At 39.7% G+C, this 21,107-nt stretch overlaps 1 protein-coding gene across 1 annotated transcript in view; it reads left to right on the plus strand.

Annotated features, from left to right (window-relative positions):
• The first annotated feature begins 2,622 nt into the window (after positions 1-2,622).
• Positions 2,623-21,107, plus strand: part of ccdc186 (coiled-coil domain-containing protein 186) — a 112,090-nt gene continuing 93,605 nt past the window's right edge. Inside the window, exons 1-3 of the mRNA XM_071346980.1 lie at positions 2,623-2,999; positions 12,416-13,334; positions 14,098-14,224. Coding sequence (XP_071203081.1) covers positions 12,436-13,334; positions 14,098-14,224 — 1,026 coding nt within the window. The 5' untranslated portion in view covers positions 2,623-2,999; positions 12,416-12,435. The remainder of the gene's footprint in view (positions 3,000-12,415; positions 13,335-14,097; positions 14,225-21,107) is intronic.

A 21,107-nucleotide genomic window follows, 5' to 3' on the forward strand; every position in this document is an offset into this window, starting at 1 on the left:
TGTATAAGAAGTCTGTGCCAAGATTGGAGAGGGAGTTGCTTCATGAATCAACGCGGCTTTTGTTATATTGTAATAAAAGTCTATTTGAGCGCACATGCTCCGCTATTTGAGAATTATTATTGACTGAATATTTCCACGACACCAGCAGCAGACTATGATCGATAATGTCAAAAGCTTCACTGAAGTCTAACAAAACAGCCCCCCACAATCTTTTTATCATAAATTTCTCTCAGCCAATCATCAGTCATTTGTGTAAGTGCTGTGCTTGTTGAATGTCCTTCTCTATAAGCATGCTGAAAGTTTGTTGTCAATTTGTTTACTGTGAAATAGCATTGTATCTGCTCAAACACCATTTTTTCCAAACGTTTACTAAGGGGTTGGTAAAGGGGGCTTAACTATTCTTAGGTAGAGGATTGACTTTTGCTTCCTTCCAAGCCTGGTGGCACACACATTCTAGTAGGATTAAATTGAAGATATGGCAAATAAGAGTGGCAATATCGTCCCCTATTATCCTCAGTAACATTCCATCTAAGTTGTCAGACCCCGGTGGCTTGTCATTGTTGATAGACAACAATGATTTGCTCACCTCTTTCACACTAACTTTTGGAATTTAAAATTACAATGCTTGTCTTTCATAATTTGGTCCGATATACTTGGATGTGTAGTGTCAGCATTTGTTGCTGGCATGTCATGCCTAAGTTTGCTAATCTTGCCAATGAAAAAATCATTAAAGTAGTTGGAAATATCAGTTGGTTTTGTGATGAATGAGCCATCTGATTCAATGAATGATGGAGCTGAGTTTGCCTTTTTTCCCAGAACTTAATTTAAGGTGTTCCATAGCTTTTTACTAGCATTCTTTATTTAATTTATCTTTGTTTCATAGTGTAGTTTCTTATTTTTTTTATTCAGCTTAGTCAGATGATTTCTCAATTTGCAAAAGGTTGGCCAATCGGTTGAGCAGCCAGACTTATTTGCCATTCATTTTGCCTCATCCCTCAACCATACAATTTTTCAATTCCAGTATTTACAGTCATTTTATTAGTGGGTGCATGCTTATTAGCAACTGGAATAAGCAATTTCATAAATGTGTCAAGTGCAGTGTGTTTGCTCCTCACTACACACCACGGACCAACAGATATTGTTACATATTGTTTACATCAATAACATATTAGATCTGAGTAATCAATTATGTCTTGTACTAATCTGATATTGTTAGAGATATGACTCTGTTTCATCAATGATTGAATCCAGGACTTCTTTATTCTCTTTGCAAGTAGGCTAATATCTTATAGTCATTACTAAGAAGACAAATTGGACAGCAGTTATCAATGAGAAGCATTTATTTTTTAGGCTTAGGGATCAGTGTTACTAAACCCTGATTCATTGTAGACGGGAGAACATTGTTTTTAAGTCTCTCTAAAAATACCTTGCAAATTTCTGATGTAATTCCATCAATACCTGGGTATTTATTGTTCTTTAGATGTTTAATACTCAATAATCACTGCAACGATGATGGGTTCATCACACTGTTCACTTCACATGTGTAGGTATTTGCTCTTTATAAAAAAAACAACAGGACCGACAGACTTTCTTATTTGTCTCCTTTCAACCACCGGGTCAGACACTGGGCACCAACCTCACCAGGAATTATTTTCAGTTATTCAACCCGAACATATGTCGTCAACCCGGAGATGACTAATTTGACGTGTGCAGTGGTGGGAAAAAAGTACCCAATTGTCATACTTGAGGAAATGTAAAGATAGCGTAATAGAAAATGACTCAAGTAAAAGTTTGTCACCCAGTAAATTACTACTCGATTAAAAGTCTAAATGTATTTGGTTTTAAATATACTTAAGTATCAAAATTACAAATAATTTCAAATTCTTTGTATTAAGCAAACCAGACAACACAAATCTTTATAAAAAAAACTAAACATTTACAGATAGCCAGGGGGCACACTCCAACACTCAGACATAATTTACAAACAAAGCATTTGTGTTTAGTCAGTCCGCCAGATCAGATGCAGTAGGGATGACCAGGTAGTTTGTGTTTAAGTGCATGAATTCCTGTCCTGCTAAGCATTCAAAATGTAACTAGTACTTTTGGGTGTCAGGGAAAATGTATGCAGTAGAAAGTACATTATTTTCTTAAGGAATGTAGTGGAGTAAAAGTTGTAAGAAATATAAATAGTAAAGTAAAATACAGATACCCCAAAAAACGACTTAAGTAGTACTTTCAAGTATTTTTACACCACTGGACGGGTGCTCTCTTCCGAAGTTCAAAACACAACTTCTGTTTTCAAGATTCTTTTGCCCAATGCAATCTTCCTCTGTTCTTCATGAATACAGTTAATCAAAATAAGACCACTCCTGGTCACTCTGATAGACTCCACTTTTCCATACTTCACCATTTGACACCTCAAACGGGTTTCCCACATATGCATCCTTACTCAACAAACGCATCGCAACAAGAAGCGATTCAATATCATTTAGACACGTATCCTCTAATCCAATTTTAGACAATTTCCTTTTAGTTCCAGTTTTCGCTACTTCTGTTGGCGATTCACAACATTCGTCTTCACCAAATTCACTCGACGCGCTGCTTAATTCGAACTCAGCATCCACTTCCGCCATCTTCCCGTTCACTTCAATCTAGCAAGGATCTTTCCTGCAGTGGCCATATTTGTTGATGTGTCACCAAAGATGGTGGACTAATGAAGATAGGACCTTCACGTGGTCGTAGTATAGTGGTCAATAGTTCCCTCAGGACTTTTACGATTGTCACTTCCGGGTTGGTCTACTTAGTTCATTGACTTTCATTCAACCAGAAAAAAAACTGGGGGGAAAGCGTGAGGGGTGTCTCGTTATCTTTTCCGTCTCTGGTGCTACTGTCACCTTAGCGACTTGTTGGGGGTAACCAGCTGAGCTGGATCAGCTGTCAAGGAAAGTGTCGATTTTTTTGGAACATCGGAACCTTACAAAATGGATATATCATATAAGGTGGGTATTTGCAATGCAAACTATCAATGTATCTTATTTTCTGTCTACTTAACAGAATACATTTTAGTGGTAGCTAACGCGTTGTTTAGCTAGCTATCGTTAGCTAACGTTAGCTAGGTAACGTAAGCTAACTTGCTAGATGTTTTTAGCTAGCTATTTCTATTGGTCGTTGTATTATTACTAGATATAAAATGACTTCAACATCAATATTCAATAGATATGGCATTCAATATGACTTGCGCTAGCCAGAATACCAGCTATGCATCATATTGCCACATTCAAAACAACTGGGAACTCGGGGAAAAAAAGAACTCCGACTAGGAAAAATCTTTTGAACGTTAACCCAACTCGGGCCAATTTCTAGAGCTCCGACTCTCCGACCTGAAGATCACCGACGTCATGATTTCGTATGTTTCCGAGTTCCCAGTTGTTCTTAACGCAGCATATGAGCTAGCTAACGTAAGCTGTCTATCCACCTGCAGCTTTTTAAGGTAGATAGGCTTGTATACAAACGTTGGTTGTACTTGTTATATAGGGTATGTAGCTAAGTTACGTTATTGACTTTTGACACAGGCAGAGTAATTACAAGAATCCTAGTTATATGGAACTCGTGCCATCTTGAATTAACACTGCCCACATCCTTTTCTAGAGGACCTTCAGTCATGGGGTTCCAAAATACTTATGTTGTGTTCGAATACTCATACTAACCATACTATTTGTGACGTAAATTGAGTATATAGTATGCTTATTGGTCATAGTATGGATATAGTTAGTATACAAAAAGTTCCCGGATGTACTAAATTCGCCAAAATACGAAGTATATCAGCAGTGGACACTTTCCGTGCTTTTAGGGCCCATAATGCAATGCTTAAGAAAATGGGCGTGCCTTCACAACGTTTTCAGATTTGAAGAAAACGGAGGACAATATGCAGCGGAAGTACTACAAGAGGGGACACATTCATTGCTTTAACCTATTATAAGAAATGTTAAGAAAATGTTGAGCAATGTAATAAATTAATGACTTTAACAATAATTTACCTTTCACGTTATATTGGCTGACAATTTGTTAGCTACGCTGTCCTTATGAACAACATAGCGTATCATTACAGCAGTATGTACCGGTATGTTGTTAGCTAAAGTTAGTTGGCTACTTATACATCAAACTTGCCAGTATATTAACTATCTAACTAACTACCCAATGTTTATTGACTTCATTATTCCTGTCATTCTTAGCTGGACACTCGGGTGCTTTCGTAAATTCGCTCTGGCTATCTACTCTGATTTCAGGGCACTCTCGTCTGAGTGTACCAGAGTGCAGAATAATGAATTTACGAGTGCTCAACACCCATTGAATGTGACTGGTGTCAGTAAAATGGTCAGAGTGAGGTGTTCTCTCATTTGTCTGGAAATAGCTAGCCAGCGTTGGCCAGTTAGCTTTGGTGCTGTTGTGAGTATAGGTCGACCGATTATGATTTTTCAACACCGATACCGATTTATTGGAGGACCAAAAAAAGTCGATACCGATTAATCGGCCGATTTTTTTTATTTTTATATTTTTTTATTTTAGTTTTTGTAATAATGACAATTACAACAATACTGAATGAACAGTTATTTTTACTTAATATAATACATCAATAAAATCAATTTAGCCACAAATAAATAATGAAACATGTTCAATTTGGTTTAAATAATGCAAAAACAAAGTGTTGGAGAAGAAAGTAAAAGTGCAATATGTGCCATAAAGTGCAATATGTGCCATGTAAGAAAGCTAACGTTTAAGTTCCTTGCTCAGAACATGAGAACATATGAAAGCTGGTGGTTCCTTTTAACATGAGTCTTCAATATTCCCAGGTAAGAAGTTTTAGGTTGTAGTTATTATAGGAATTATAGGACTATTTCTCTCTATACGATTTGTATTTGATATACCTTTGACTATTGGATGTTCTTATAGGCACTTTAGTATTGCCAGTGTAACAGTATAGCTTCCATCCCTCTCCTCGCCGCTACCTGGGCTCGAACCAGGAACACATCGACAACAGCCACCCTCGAAGCAGCGTTACCCATGCAGAGCAAGGGGAACAACTACTCCAAGTCTCAGAGCGAGTGACGTTTGAAACGCTATTAGCACGCACCCCGCTAACTAGCTAGCCATTTCTCATCGGTTACACCAGCCTAATCTCGGGAGTTGATAGGCTTGAAGTCATAAACAGCGCAATGCTTGAAGCATTGCGAAGAGCTGCTGGCAAACGCAGTAAAGTGCTGTTTGAATGAACGCTTACGAGCCTGCTGGTGCCTACCATCGCTCAGTCAGACTGCTCTATCAAATCATAGACTTAATTATAACATAATAACACACAGAAATACGAGCCTTATGTCATTAATATGGTCGAATCCGGAAACTATCATCTCAAAAACAAAACGTTTATTCTTTCAGTGAAATACGGAACCGTTCCGTATTTTATCTAACGGGTGGCATCCATAAGTCTAAATATTGCTGTTACATTGCACAACCTTCAATGTAATGTCATAATTACGTAAAATTCTGGCAAATTAGTTCGCAATGAGCCAGGCAACCCAAACTGTCGCATATACCCTGACTCTGCGTGCAATGAACGCAAGAGAAGTGACACAATTTCACCTGATTAATATTGCCTGCTAACCTGGATTTCTTTTAGCTAAATATGCAGGTTTAAAAATATATACTTCTGTGTATTGATTTTAAGAAAGGCATTGATGTTTATGGTTAGGTACATGTTGGAGCAACTACAGTCCTTTTTCGCAAATGCGCACTGCATCGATTATTTCCAACGCAGGACACGCTAGATAAACTAGTAATATCATCAACCATGTGTAGTTATAACTAGTGATTATGATTGATTGATTGTTTTTTCTAAAATATAAGTTTAATGCTAGCTAGCAACTTACCTTGGCTTCTTACTGCATTCGCGTAACAGGCGGGCTCCTCGTGAGGCAGGTGGTTAGAGCATTGGAATAGTTAACCGTAATGTTGCAAGATTGAATCCCTGAGCTGACAAGGTAAAAATCTGTCGTTCTGCCCCTGAACAAGGCAGTTAACCCACCGTTCCTAGGCCGTCATTGAAAATAAGAATGTGTTCTTAACTGACTTGCCTAGTTAATTAAAGGTGTAAAAAAATTTAATAATAATAATATTATCGTCAAAATCGGCGTCCAAAATCGGCCCTAATTATTCGGACATTCCGATTAATCGGTCGACCTCTACTTGTAATTATACTTCAGTATTCCATAGTAACATCTGACAAAAATATCTAAAGACACTGAAGCAGCAAACTTTGTGGAAATTAATATTTGTGTCATTCTCAAAACTTTTGGCCACGACTGTAGTAGTGTGGGCTCAATAGCATCTCATTAGTGTGCAAGATCTTGAGAATCAGCTGTACATGAGATGGAAGAATGCACTGTGCATGCAGAGGGTTGCAATTACTTTGAATAGTGGATAGTTTAACCAAAATATGCTAGAAGACCTAGAATTGCCTTGTGTATTCCACAAAAAAGGTTCAATGTTGTAATCTAACTTTTTAAAATGAATTTAAGTAAAATTCCCCAAATTCCCGGGCTTAACTAAAATAATATATAATAATAGAAATATTCAGAAAATTTACCGGAAAGTTTCTGACCCTTTGCAACCCTAGTTGTTATCGATTCGTTGTAGAGACGCCACACTGCTGCTTTTGTCACATGGGATGGCAGCAGCTTTCCACCAAAGTGTTTGTCCTGGGTGGCGTCCTGGTAACATTATTGCATTATCTAATATATAAACTCAGCAAAAAAAGAATTATCCTCTCACTGTCAACTGCGTTTACTGTCAGCAAACTATTTGAACATAACAAGATTCAACAACTGAGACATAAAGTGAACAAGTTCCAAAGACATGTGACTAACAGAAATTGAATGTCTCCCTGAACAAAGGTCAAAAGTAAGTCACTATCTGGTGTGGCCACCAGCTGCATTAAATACTGCAGTACATGTCCTCCTCATGGACTGCACCATATTTTCCAGTTCTTGTAGTGAGATGTACCTGCAAGTTCCCACTAATGCACCTGCAAGTTCCCGGACATTTCTGGGTGGAATGGCCCTAGTCCTCACCCTCCGATCCAACAGGTCCCAGATGTGCTCAATGTGATTGAGATCCGGGGTCTTCGCTGGCCATGGCAGAACACTGTCATTCCTGTCTTGCAGGAATTCACGCACAGAATGAGCAGTATGGCTGGTGGCATTGTCATGCTGGAGATTCACGTCAGGATGAGCCTGCAGGAAGGATTCCACATGAGGGAGGAGGATGTCTTCCCTGTAACGCACAGTGTTGGGATTGCCTGCAATGACAACAAGCTCAGTCCGATGATGCTGTGACACACCGCCCCAGACCATGACGGACCCTCCACCTCCAAATCGATCCCGCTCCAGAGTACAGGCCTCGGTGTAACGTTCATTCCTTCGACGATACACGCAAATCCGACCATTCCTGGTGTAACTCGGGCAGTTGTTGTTGCCATCCTGTACCCGTCCTGCAGGTGTGAATTTCGGATGTACCGATCCTGTGCAGGTGTTTGTTACATGTGGTCTGCCACTGCGAGGACGATCAGCTTCCGTCCTGTCTCCCTGTAGCTCTGTCTTAGGCGTCTCACAATACGGACATGGCAATTTATTGCCCTGGCCACATCTGCAGTCCTCATCTTTCTTTTGGTGTTTTTCAGAGTCAGTAGAAAGGCCTCTTTGGTGTCCTAAGTTTTCATAACTGTGACCTTTTAATTGCCTACCGTCTGTAAGCTGTTTGTGTCTTAATGACCGTTCCACAGGTGCATGTTAATTAATTGTTTCCCATGCTTGTTCAATGAACCATAAACAGTGTTTAAACCCTTTACAATGATTTGTGAAGGTATTAGGATTTTTACAAATTATCTTTGAAAGACAGGGTCCTGAAAAGGGACGTTTCTTTTGTTGCTGAGTTTAGTTGTTTGATGGGAGGCATTAGACCATTCTCCTTGTATGATTTGTGAAGGAGAGTCCGGCGTGTTCTACGGATGCTGAAAGACATTCCAGATCGCTGTAATCACCGTCATACACACCTGGCTAACTTGATGGGTCATGTAATCATCTGGCGAAGTGGAGTCTTTCGTTTAGACATGCTAGCTGAACAATGAACCATAATCCTAATCCATAGAGTACTAGCAATACAAACTGATTGTCATAGCTAGCTAAAGTTAACCAAATAGGTTCAATGTTAGCTAGCTAACATTCCCGCAACAATTTAATTATGCTTTTTTGCCGACGTTTACTGACACACACAATATTCAACTGGTGTTGAGTGTTCTTAAATTCATCAGTTATTCTGTACTCTGGCATACTCAGACAAGAGTGCTCTGAAACAGTTGTTGCAGTGACATTCTATTGAAATGGATACTTGCATAGTGGAGTCTTTTATTTTATTTTTTTACTACGCAATACATTTAAAAAAAAAAGTTGCGTTAGACCGGATTAATTATACATACTGACCAGCTCAAATAGACAGAAGCGCCCTAAATGGCAGACCAATCCAAACTCATCCCTCGGCATTTCCAGCCCACTCATTATCTGAGCCAATCATGGCTAGCGGGAAGATTGTTGTCTTTTTCTGTGGCTTAACCAACTAGGCTCGTAATTTTACAATGTATTTGTATTTTCAGATTGCATACACGTTTGTTATTAAGGCACATGAAAGTTCACATGTTCGAGAAGGTATTTCTGCCCCAAAAAACATTTTGATAAAAATAAAATTTACGTTTCATAAGCCTAGTTTCCTGAATCGGGTCACGTGTTATTTCATAGTTTTGATGTCTTCACTATTATTCTACAATGTAGAAAATAGTACAAATAAAGAAAAACCCTTTAAATAGTAGGTGTGTTTAGTTTTTGACTGGTACTGTATATTCATTATAATGCCATTATTTATTTTGTGTTGAGTTTCACTATTTATCAAGGCCACTTAGTGCTTATAATAATGTTTAAGCTGCTGATGTTTTCATCATTTGACTGCCCGAATTTTGACCGTGGTTGTTTTTTAAAAATGTTATTTTGTCGTTATTAAAAATAAGTTGTTACCATCTTCCAACACATGCTTTCTGTTTCATAGTTGTAACAAAGGCACTCCATGAATAATTTTCCTCATAAAGCCTACAGTAACATAAACTAATAAATGCTGTTGTGTTATTGGAAATAACATACAAATCGTATTCTGTTACTCAAGGCCTTCATAAACGCAACCAAATTATTGTTTTTGCTATAGCATATTTGAAATATATTAATTACACTGTTATAATGTTGCAGTCAGAATGACTGCTCATTAGTTTGACACCCATCGGTTGTAGGGTTAAGTGCTTTAAAGAATATATTGTAAGTGCGTGAATTTGACTTGCAAATGACTGTATGAACCCTGTATAGGCTACTTTCTCAGCCCTCAAATGAAAGACAAAATCACCTGCTATTGAAATGATGAATGCATTATTGGCTTTCCTGTCAGATCTTGACCCGTGTCAGTATTTTTTTTGTCATTTGTGCCAGTAGCTTTCTTTTGGCATTGGCCCGGTGTGCCACTGGCAAATTTACCTGAATGTCAAGCCATGCTGTGTGCGGTGCGTGTAGGGCCTATATGTGACCCGATTCAGGAAACTAGGCGTATGTCGCAAGTCACGACTTCCATGGAGAGCCGTTTGAACGTAAAAACATATTTTTTTAATCAAAATGCAGTTTTTTGTAGAAATGCCTTCTGGAACATGTGAACTTTCAAGTGCCTTAAATACGAATACAATTGATAAATTACGAGCCTTGTTGGTTTAGCCACAGAAAAAGTCAGCAACCTTCCCACTAGCCATGATTGGCTGAGATAATGAGTGGGCTGGACATGCCGAGAGAGGAGTTCGGATTGGTCTGCCGTAGATGGCTTTTGTCTATTTGAGTTTGTCAGTCTGTGTTGGTAATCCTGTCGAACGCGGCTTTAAAAAAGCTGCAGTGAAGCTGCATAAGTGTTGCTTTCCTCTTTCTGGAGAATCAAGTTTTGAAATCAGTGGAATTTCAGTACGATGGCAAAAGAGATGGAGAAAACACCTGTCTCCGGATTACATCTTCAAACTAAGGGCGACCGTGGCATGGCATCCGTGACAGGGAGACACGTCCATCATGCATGATGATGTATACGGTTAAGATAGTCCTGCGTTAGCTAGCTACATTTTCAGACATTTTCAGATATTACACGTTTTCTAATTTTGACAGAAAGTGGTTTCCCATCAAGCTAAAGTGTACTGTTAGCTAGCTAGCTGACATTATTATTTGTTTCCCAGAGCCGTTTGCTGTTCTAGATAGAGCCTAATGTTAGCTAGTTAACATTGAACATGGTTGGTTAGCTCCCAGCACTCTGGCATTGTTGTGGCAATACCAAAAATATTATATTCGCAATGTCACTAAGCAAAAAACAAACAACCAAAACAGCGATAGCCACTACAATGTCAAATCAGATTTTTTTGTCATGAGTAGAGTACCATTCGATTGATTTTGTGGACCCATGACTATGGTGTGTTGACATTAACCTGTTGACGTTAGCTAGCTAGCTATGTATGGAATGCAGGCACATCAGGTTCTGTATGGAATGCAGGCACATCAGGTTCTGTATGGAGTGCAGGCACATTATGGGACACAGGCCAAGTCATTATCAATTGTATTTGTATTTATTTTTTAAATGGTGTGACCAAATCATGTGCTGTGGAAAAAGTTAGTGTAGAACCCCTGATTTGCCCAGCTGGGTTAATGGTAAGAAGGAAATTAAAGTGGCATCATTATCACTGTCTGTTACTGTAAAAGGAAGTGGTGTTAGTCCCATTTAAAGCAAAAGTCCCATTAAAACTATTAGCCTACCTCCTGCCCTGTCAAATTCCAAAGGGTATCCTCTAGAGGTCGACCGATTATGATTTTTCAACGCCGATACCGATTATTGGAGGACAAAAAAAGCCGATAACGATTAATCGGCCGATTTATAAAAAAATGAAAAAAAATAAAAGTTTTATATATATATCATACACACACACACATTTTTGTAATAATGACAATTGCAACAATACTCAATGAACACTTATTTTAACTTAATTTAATACACACACACACACACACACAGCTCTGAAGTGACAATGATACTGAAGAGTCTGCTTAGGAGACAAATACTCTCAACTGTTTGAATAAAAATAGAGTTTAAGTTACCTGTGATGAATGTTGAAAACAAAAACTGTAATTTCTATATGCAGGAAATCCTATTTTAATAATGGGCATGGTAAGAATTGACAACCAAAGTGCGAGTCATAATTCCCATGACACCTTCTAGCAAAATCTGAAAAGCAGTTCCTTCATTTATTCCATAGGATATTTTTAGATTCACTTAAAATAAGGTCTGTGTTTCGTGTAGGCTTACACCACCTTGCCAATTTTATAACTGTGTAGATATCAATAGGACAAGGTAACTCTGATCAATATTGGCTAAATATAAGCGAAGATTTAAAAAAAAATTGTAGAGTGGATTTATGAAAATATGTTGACAAACGTTACCTTATCCTAGTGAGATTTACACGGGTATCAAAACGTTGAGGCGGTTTAAGCCTGCACGAAACACAGACCTTATTTGAAGTAGATCAAGACATTCTCTATGGAAGACATGAACGGTAAAATAACGAAGGAACCCCTTTCAAGTTCAGCCGCAAGTTATTACAGGAATTATAACGCGTCGACTAACCTGAATTTATTTTAGCTAAATATGCAGGTTTAAAAATATATACTTGTGTATTGATTTTAAGAAAGGCATTGATGTTTATGGTTAAGTACACATTGGAGCAATGACAGTCATTGATTGATTGTTTTTTATAAGATACATTTAATGCTAGCTAGCAACTTACCTTAGCTTACTGCATTCGCGTGACAGGCAGGCTCCTCGTGGAGTGCAATGTAATCAGGTGTTAGAGCATTGGACTAGTTAACTGTAAGGTTGCAAGATTGGATCCCCCGAGCTGACAAGGTTAAAAGTCTGTCGTTCTGCCTCGTTCCTAGGCCGTCATTGAAAATAAGAATGTGTTCTTAACTGACTTGCCTAGTTAAATAAAGATTAGATTAAGGTGTTAAAAAAAAAAAGAATATCGGCAAATCGGTGCCCAAAAATACCGATTTCCGATTGTTATGAAAACTCGAAATCGGCCCCGGTTTAATCGGCCATTCCGATTAATCGGTCGACCTCTAGTATCCTCTAGGCCTAGGCTATATGTGCAATTTATGCTGGAAGTGTTTCATATTACTTAGTTAGTGATGTCAGACTTTCATTCCCATTCATCTCTCTCTACCCATCATCCCTCTCTGTCTCTGTCTGTCAGGTGTGAAGCTGAAGAAAACCATGGAGCAGTCTGACCCAGCCTCTGCCTCAGACCTGACCCAGGGGTCAGAGGTCAACTCCCTGCCGAAGGGGTTATCAGGGAGCAACAGGAGTGACACAACGATGGAGGAAAATGAGGTCTGTGCAGAAAGGGGGAATGACGTCGAACAGGAGAGTCTGGAGGGAGATGGGATACAACACAAGAAGAAGAAAAAGTGCCAGCAAGAGGGTGGAGAGGAGTCTGTCAATGTGGACATTAGCTGTGACATTGGGACAGCCTCAATGGAAGACGCAAGAACTCTTGTAGATGGGACAACTGAACGTCCATTCTCGGTCTTGGATGAGGTAATGGAAAGCACCAACTCGGTTTTGGAGGTGACGATAGAAAGCTTGTCGTCGCTTCCGGGCAAGGCAGTGGAATCTCCACCCGCTATTCTAGTTGGAGTGGGTGACTGCTCAACCTCTATTCCGAACAGAGACGCAGAATCTCAACCAGCTGTTGTCGATGGCCTCCTCAAATGCTCCGTGGAACCCTCCCCCACAAAGGAAAACGTCATTCAAGGTTCAGTAGTCACCAATAGCCCAGCCACGCCCTCCACACCCAGCTCTGCCTTTGCAGACCCTGGATTTTCCAGTCCACGAACGATGGCCCGCACGAACACCAACTCTTCGCCCAGCCCCTACGACACGGACTGCAGCCGCAAGCTCATGACTCAGATCCAGCGGTCGGTCTCCCAGGAGTCCCTATTGGATGAGCTGGAGCAGGAGTTGTTCTCCTGCCAGCTGCCCGAGAGAGGGGGAGGGGGGCGCAAGGGTGGATCCCATGTAAATGGCATGCAGTCTGACCAGGACGGCTCCCCAATGGTTTTCGAGAAGTGCATCCAGTACAAGTATGTGCAGCAGGAAAAGGCCATCAAAAGGTAATAAATACCATGGGGATGTGTAACAAAGTCATGAAGTTTGTTAGCAGTTTATGTTACTCTTCAATAACACAGACCCCAAAGCAAATCAGGGGGAGAAAAATGGGTTTATTCAAAGGGGACAAATCATAGATGTTATACTGAGAGGTAGATGTTCATTCTCCCCTGTCCTCAGTGATTCTCTCTACAGAACAAAGGGACAGGACGTAGTTTTATAACCCAACCCTAGCCTGTGGTTGACCAATTAGAATTCCTTGCAATAAAACTTGGCCAATGGCGAGATAACAAGTATCTTGTTTCAGGCTTAATGCCTAGACAAATTCCTCCCATGTCTCTGACCCATTGATCATTAATTCCCTTTTACAGAAAAAACACTATTTCCATTGATCGTTAATTCCCTCTTGACCTTTAGTATTTGTGGTGTATTTATCTTAAAAATATTCTTACAAGTTGTATGTCGCTATAATTTGGTATATTATGTGCCAAGTAAACATTCACATGATACCAGTGTAGGTCTACTGTATATCCCTGCCTTTTTTGTGGATAGATGAATTATCCTATGATATTTTTATGCACGTTCTGCAATCACAAGCTGAAATATCCCAAACTTGTTCTGTAGAAGATGCCCTCTTGTCTATTTGAAAAGTTAGGCTAAGTTATGCTTTTAAATAGAGATCTTGTACTTTTGAAGGACATAAACATACTTCATATACAATTTCCATCTCTGTTCATGCGTCTGTGTGGCTGTACCCTTACCTTATAGGCTACTGGATGAAAACAACAAGCACCAGGAGCTGGTCCTGGGTATCTGCTCAGAGAAGGACACCATGAGGGAAGAACTGAAGAGGAGGGTGGAGACTGAGAAAAAGCACATGGGCACCGTGAAGAAGGTGAGCACTCCATCTCCAGACTGGTGTCACGTCCATCAAGCTGCCTCATGGCTGTTCCCTTATGGGCTGTCTGGCTCGCACAAGGCTGGCTTACTTCTCACTCCAACGGTTTCCATTTAGACATGAGTGAAGAGCTCTCTTCTCACCTGAGTTTCCCATTTGAATCATTTAGTCGGTAATGCAAATAACTGCCGGTCTGATGGTAATCGACTGTTAATAAACACTTTTAGCATCTCCGGGCTTCCATGCATAGCCTAAAAGCCACTGATGCAGACCTTTTGGAACATCTACATTTTAAAATGTCTAATAAATCTATTTAATATAGCCTACACCATCACAGTAAATCTATTTATTTTAGGCAGGTCTAAAGAAACATGATATGAAGAAAATGTAGCCTATTTCAGAAGAACCGAATAGCATATTCTGAGTCGTCCTTATGTTAGGCCTTGATCTGGCAATGTGGGCTACACTTGTTCATTTAGCAGAAAGGTGTGCTTGTAATTCCCGTGGCATTATTTTATAGTAAGAAGTATACAATTGAACATAGCTGAATAAAATACAAAGTATATTGTTCCCAACCGATTTCCAAGGGACTATTCTGTATTGAGCGGTTAAAGTTTATAATTTGAAACGGGTCCTCCTATACAATGCATTTGGAAAGTATTCAGACCCCTAGACTTTTTACATTTTGTTATGTTACAGCCTTATTCTAAAATTGATTAAATCGTTTTCCCCCCTCATCAATCTACCCACAATACCCCATAATAACAAAGCAAAAACAGGTCATTTTCTGGGGGGGTAATGTAATTTCACTTTTTTAAATTTAAATACATTACCATAAGTATTCAGACCCTTTACTCGGTACTTTGAAGCACCTTTGCCAGCGATTACAACCTTGAGTCTTCTTGGGTATGATGCTATACAAGCTTGGCACATCTGTATTTGGGGTGTTTCTCCCATTCTTCTCTGCAGATCCTCTCAAGCTCTGTCAGGTTGTGTGGGGAGGGCCACTGCCACATTTTCAGGTCTCTCCAGAGATGTTCGATCGGGTTCAAGTCTGGGCTCTGGCTGAGCCACTCAAGGACATTGAGACTTGTCCCAAAGCAACTCCTGCGTTATCTTTGTTGTGTGCTAAGTGTCGTTATCTTGTTGAAAGGTGAACCAAAGTGTTCAATCTTGGTTTCATCAGACCAGAGAATCTTGTTTCTCATGGTTTTGAGTCCTTTAGGTGCCTTTTGGCAAAATCCAAGCGGGCTGTCGTGCCTTTTACTGAGGAGTGGCTTCTGTCTGGCCACTCGGCCGGATTGGTAGAATGCTGCAGGAGATGGTTGTCCTTCTGGAAGGTTCTCCCAGAGGAACTCTGGAGTTCTGTCAGAGTGACTATCGGGTTCTTGGTCACCTCCCTGATCAAGGCCCTTTTCCCTTGACTGCTCAATTTGGCCGGAAGAGTCTTGGTGGTCCACTGTGTTCTTAGGGACCTTCAATGCTGCAGAAATGTTTTGGTACCCTTCCCCAGATCTGTGCCTCGACACAATCCTGTCTCGGAGCTCTACGTTCTATTCCTTGGACCTCATGGCTTGGTTTTTCCTCTGACATGCACTGTCAACCTTTTATATAGACAGGTGTGCGCCTTTCCAAATCATGTCCAATCAAATGAATTTACCACAGGTGGACTCCAATCAAGTTGTAGAAACATCTCAAGGATTATCAATGGCAGCAGGATGCACCTGAGCTCAATTTCGAGTCTTTTAGCAAACGGTTTCAATACTTATGTAAATAAGGTATTTCTGTTTTTTATTTTTAATAAATTAGACAAATTCAAAAAAATTGTTTTTGCTTTGTCATTATGGGGCTATTTTGTGTAGATAAAATCCTCTATTTTTAAAATCCATTTTAGAGTAAGGCTGTAATGTAACAATGTGCAACAAGGGAAGTGGTCTGAATACTTTCTGAATGCACTGTGTGCTTAATTTAGATTTATTTGTGTGACTTTGATTAAAAACCTTTTTATTTTAAGAATGTGAAATGTCAGAATAATAGTAGAGGGAATGATTTATTTATTTAAGCTTTTATTTCTTTCATCACATTCCCAGTGGTTTAGAAGTTTACATACACTCAATTAGTATTTGGTAGCATTGCCTTAAACAATTTAAACTTGGGTCAAATGTTTCGGCTAGCCTTCCACAAGCTACCCACACCACAATAAGTTATGTGAATTTTGGCCCATTCCTCCTGACAGAGCTGGTGTAACTGAGAGGTTTGTAGGCCTCCTTGCTCGCACACACTTTTTTAGTTCTTCCCACACATTTTCTATATGATTGAGGTCAGGGCTTTGTGATGGCCACTCCAATACCTTGACTTTGTTTTCTTTAAGCCATTTTGCCACAACTTTGGAAGTATGCTTGGGGTCATTGTCCATTTGGAAGACCCATTTGCGACCAAGCTTTAACTTCCTGACTGATGTCTTGAGATGTTGCTTCAATATATCCACATAATTTTCCTCTCTCATGATGCCATCTATTTTGTGAAGTGCACCAGTCCCTCCTGCCGCAAAGCACCCCCACAACATGATGCTGCTACCCCGTGCTTCACGTTTGTGATGGTGTTCTTCAGCTTGCAATCCTCCCCCTTTTACCTCCAAACATAACGATGGTCATTTTTTTTCAGACCAGAGGACATTTCTCCAAAAAGTACGATCTTTGTCCCCATGTGCAGTTGCAAACCGTAGTCTGGCTTTTGTATGGCTGTTTTAGAACAGTGGCTTCTTCCTTGCTGAGCGGCCTTTCAGGTTATGTCGATATAGGACTCGTTTTACTGTGGATATAGATACTTTTGTACCTGTTTCCTCCAGCATCTTCACAGGGTCCTTTGCTGTTGTTCTGGGATTGATTTGCACTTTTCGCACCAAAGTACGTTCATTTCTAGGAGGCAGAAAGCGTCTCCTTCCTGACCGGTATGACGGCTGCGTCGTCCCATGGTGTTTATACTTGCGTACTATTGTTTGTACAGATGAACGTGGTACCTTCAGGCGTTTGGACATTTCTCCCAAGGATGAACCAGACTTGTGGAGGTCTACCATTTTTCTTCTGAGGTCTTTGCTGATTTCTTTTGATATTCCCATGATATCAAGCAAAGAGGTACTGAGTTTGAAGGTAGGCCTTGAAATACATCCACAGGTACACCTCCAATTGACTCAGGCTAATTGACATCATTTATCAGAAGCTGCTAAAGCCATTTACAAGTTGTTTAAAGGCACAGTCAACTTAGTGCATGTAAACTTCTGACCAACTGGAATTGTGATTATGTGAAATTATCTGTCTGTAAACAATTGTTGGAAAAATTACTTGTGTCATGCACAAAGTAGATGTCCTAACCGACTTGCCAAAACTATAGTTTGTTAACAAGAAATGTGTGGAGTGGTTGAAAAACGAGTTTTAATGACTCCAACCTAAGTGCATGTAAACTAACGACTTCGACTGTATATTTTTCACCCCTTTCCTCTGACAGCGCTAAATTGAGCTCAGGTGCATCCAATTTCCTTTGATTTAGAATAACTCACCGGTCTTAAGTTCCAACTGTTCACAGTGCCTGTCAGAGCACAAACTATACCATGAAGTCCAAGGAAATGTCCGTAGATCTCAGAGATTTGTGCTCTGGTATTTACAGTTATTTACAGTACATTCGGAAACTATTCAGACCCCTTTTTTCACGTTTTGTTACGTTTACAGCCTTATTCTGAAATGTATTAAATAATTGTTTTTCCTCATGAATCTACAGACAATACCCCATCATGACAAAGGGAAAAAAAACTCTTTTTTTTCAAAATGTAAAAAACCTAAAAATTAAATACATTAAGTATAAGTATTCAGACCTTTTGCTATGAGACTCAAAATGTAATTTAAGAGTAAATGAATTTTTTGGTCGGAACAGGGGAAAAAAAGACATGTCATCCGTATGCACTTGATTTGCGAAAAGAACCATGGCTCATTTTCATTCCAGCCAGGTAGGCTACTCTGGTTGTAAAAACGATGCAATGTGCATAATTTTAGGAACGTTTCAAAATAAATATAGTAGGTCTAGCCTATAGAATCCTGATGGGGTCCTCTGCTTTTTAATTGAGGCCATCAAAACTCTGTTTTCTCACTCAATTGTATAAGCCTATAGAAATGTTGCGCAACATGGGTTTATAAGAACACTTATTTAATTCCAGGCGTCAACCAGCTATGAGAAGTTGGCTCTCGCTGTGCAACGTGATGCGCTCAAACTCTGAATGCCAGGGCTGTCATGAAGTGTTTGATTTGGTAGGTTACTAATGACCATTGGCGGCATCAGATCGCAGTTTTGGAGAAGCCTAGTTACTGTGACTCAACGGTCATGTGGAATTTGACTGCGGTCATTATTTGTGACTGCTGGTGTGGCGGTAAACCGGTCACCGTAACAGCCCTATCCAGGGCCTGTATTTTTCAAAGCATCTCAGAATTGGAGTGCTGATCTAGGATAAATGTTGCTCTTTAGATCATAATTATATGGACAAGGGTGACCTAATCCTAGATCAGCTCTTCTACTCTGAGACGCTTTATGAACACGGGCCCTGGTAGAAGTTCAGTCCTCCTATAACCTGCCCAGGGACTGCGGTTGAAAATTAGCCGGCTGGCTAAAACCGGCACTTTTACTGAAACGTTGATTAATGTGCACTGTCCCTGTAAAAATAAACTCGAACTCATGATATGACCGGTTGACCTTCAAAGCCAGGTGGAGTTAACTTAGTAGGCATAGTCATAGCAGGGCCAGGACTAAACAAAGAGTGCATTCTAGATGCTCAAATTCAGTGAAGATCTCTGCAGATTATATGCTTCATTGTAAAAATCTGATAATATTAGCAGAATCGGTGTATCCAGAACGCACAAAAATTGTATGCCAACTAAACTCATGTCTTGTAGTTCTTGATGTTGCTCCGAGTGTCGCACAATTGGCCCAGCGTCGTCCGGGTTAGGGTTTGGCCGGGGTAGGCCGTCATTGTAAATAAGAATTTGTTTTTAACTGACTTGACTAGTTAAAGAATAAATAAATAAATAATGTAGACTAGCTTTTATACTGCACCAGATTCCAGTGAATCTTGAGTCGTGATTGGTGATTTTCAGTACACCTTGACTCTTCATTTGAGAATGCCAAAATAGGTGATATGATTTTTTATCTCGACCGCTTTTTAAACATGGGTCAGCTTGAATGGAAACCAGGGAACCTTTATAGCCCAACTGGGACATTAATTTCAAATCTCTGTAATCCTTCAGTTTGTCTTTTCAGAGCATTGTCGAGACGTATTGCTGTCTGTCTGTCTGTCTGTCCTTCATTTTGTTGTCTTTTCAGAGCATTGACGAGACGTATTGCTGTCTGTCCGTCCTTCAGTTTGTCTTTTCAGAGCATTGACGAGACGTATTGCTGTCTGTCCGTCCTTCAGTTTGTCTTTTCAGAGCATTGACGAGACGTATTGCTGTCTGTGCGTGTGCATTTTAGATAGACCAAGTCTTCTCAACTACCCATCGCCATGAAAGAGCTAAAAATATTAAAAAACAATTGTTGTCATTTACCGCTGTTATTATAAAAAAATCTGTATTAAACTTTTTAAATATTTCCTGTCTGTAGCCTTTTGGAGGTACAGTGCCTTCAGAAAGTATTTATACCCCTTGATCTATTCCACATTTTGTTATGTTGTAGCTTGAATTTAAATTAATTAAATACATTTATTTCTCACCCATCTGCAAGCTCTGTCAAATTGGTTGTTGATCATTGCTAGACAACCATTTTCAGGTCTTGCCATAGATGTTCAAGTAGGTTTAACTGTAACTCGGCCACTCAGGAACAATCACTGTTTTCTTGGTAAGCATCTCCAATGACATTTTGGCCTTTTGGAAAAACTACGCAGTCCTTAATGATTACAAGCGTACCCATAACATGATCCACTATGCTTGTAAATATGGAGAGTGGTACTCGGTAATGGATTTGCCCCATACATACGTTTTTGTCCGGAATACCAAGTGTTAACTGCTTTGCCACATTTTTTGCAGTATTACTTTAGTGCCTTGTTACAAACCGGATGCATGTTTTGGAATATTTTTATTCTGTACAGGCTTCCTAATTTTCACTCTGTCAATTAGGTTAGTATTGTGGAGTAACTACAATGTTGTTGATCCATCCTCAGTTTTCTCCTATCAAAGCCTCGGGGTGAATTCCCTGAGCGGTTTCCTTCTTCTCCGGCAACACCTGTTTCTTTGTAGTGCTTGGTTGTATTAATATACCATCCAAAGTGTAATTAATAACTTCACCATGCTCAAAGGGATATTCAATGTCTGCTTTTTTCTTCACCCTACTAATATGTGCCCTTCTTGGAGAGGCATTGGAAAACCTCCCTGGTCTTTGTGGTTGAATCTGTGTTAGAAATTCACTGCTCGACTGAGGGACCTTACATTTGTCTGTATGTGTGGGGTACAGAGATGAGGTAATCACAGATTGATTTCTGCTCCAGAATTTGTTATTGCAAATGTAAATAAGGAGGTTGAAAACTTATTGACTACAAATATTTCAGCTTTTAATTTTAAAATAATTTGTAAACATTTTGAAAAATGTGATTACACTTTGACATTATGGGGTATTGTGTGTAGGCCAGTGACAAAAAAAATCTAAATTTAATACATTTTAAATTCAGGCTGTAACACAGATAAATGTGGATAGAGTGAAGGGTTTTGAATACTTTCTGTAGCACTGTTATGTATGTTTGCATGCTTGTCAGTCAGGCAGGTTAAGCCAGGTCTATCCCTGTCTAACCTGACGGACCTGTCCTCTACTCTTTGCTGCTCCTGGGTGATGTTTCTCCTAGATACAGCTC

This window comes from Salvelinus alpinus, chromosome 17 (assembly GCF_045679555.1).
Source record: "Salvelinus alpinus chromosome 17, SLU_Salpinus.1, whole genome shotgun sequence".
In the NCBI taxonomy this organism is placed as follows: domain Eukaryota; kingdom Metazoa; phylum Chordata; class Actinopteri; order Salmoniformes; family Salmonidae; genus Salvelinus; species Salvelinus alpinus.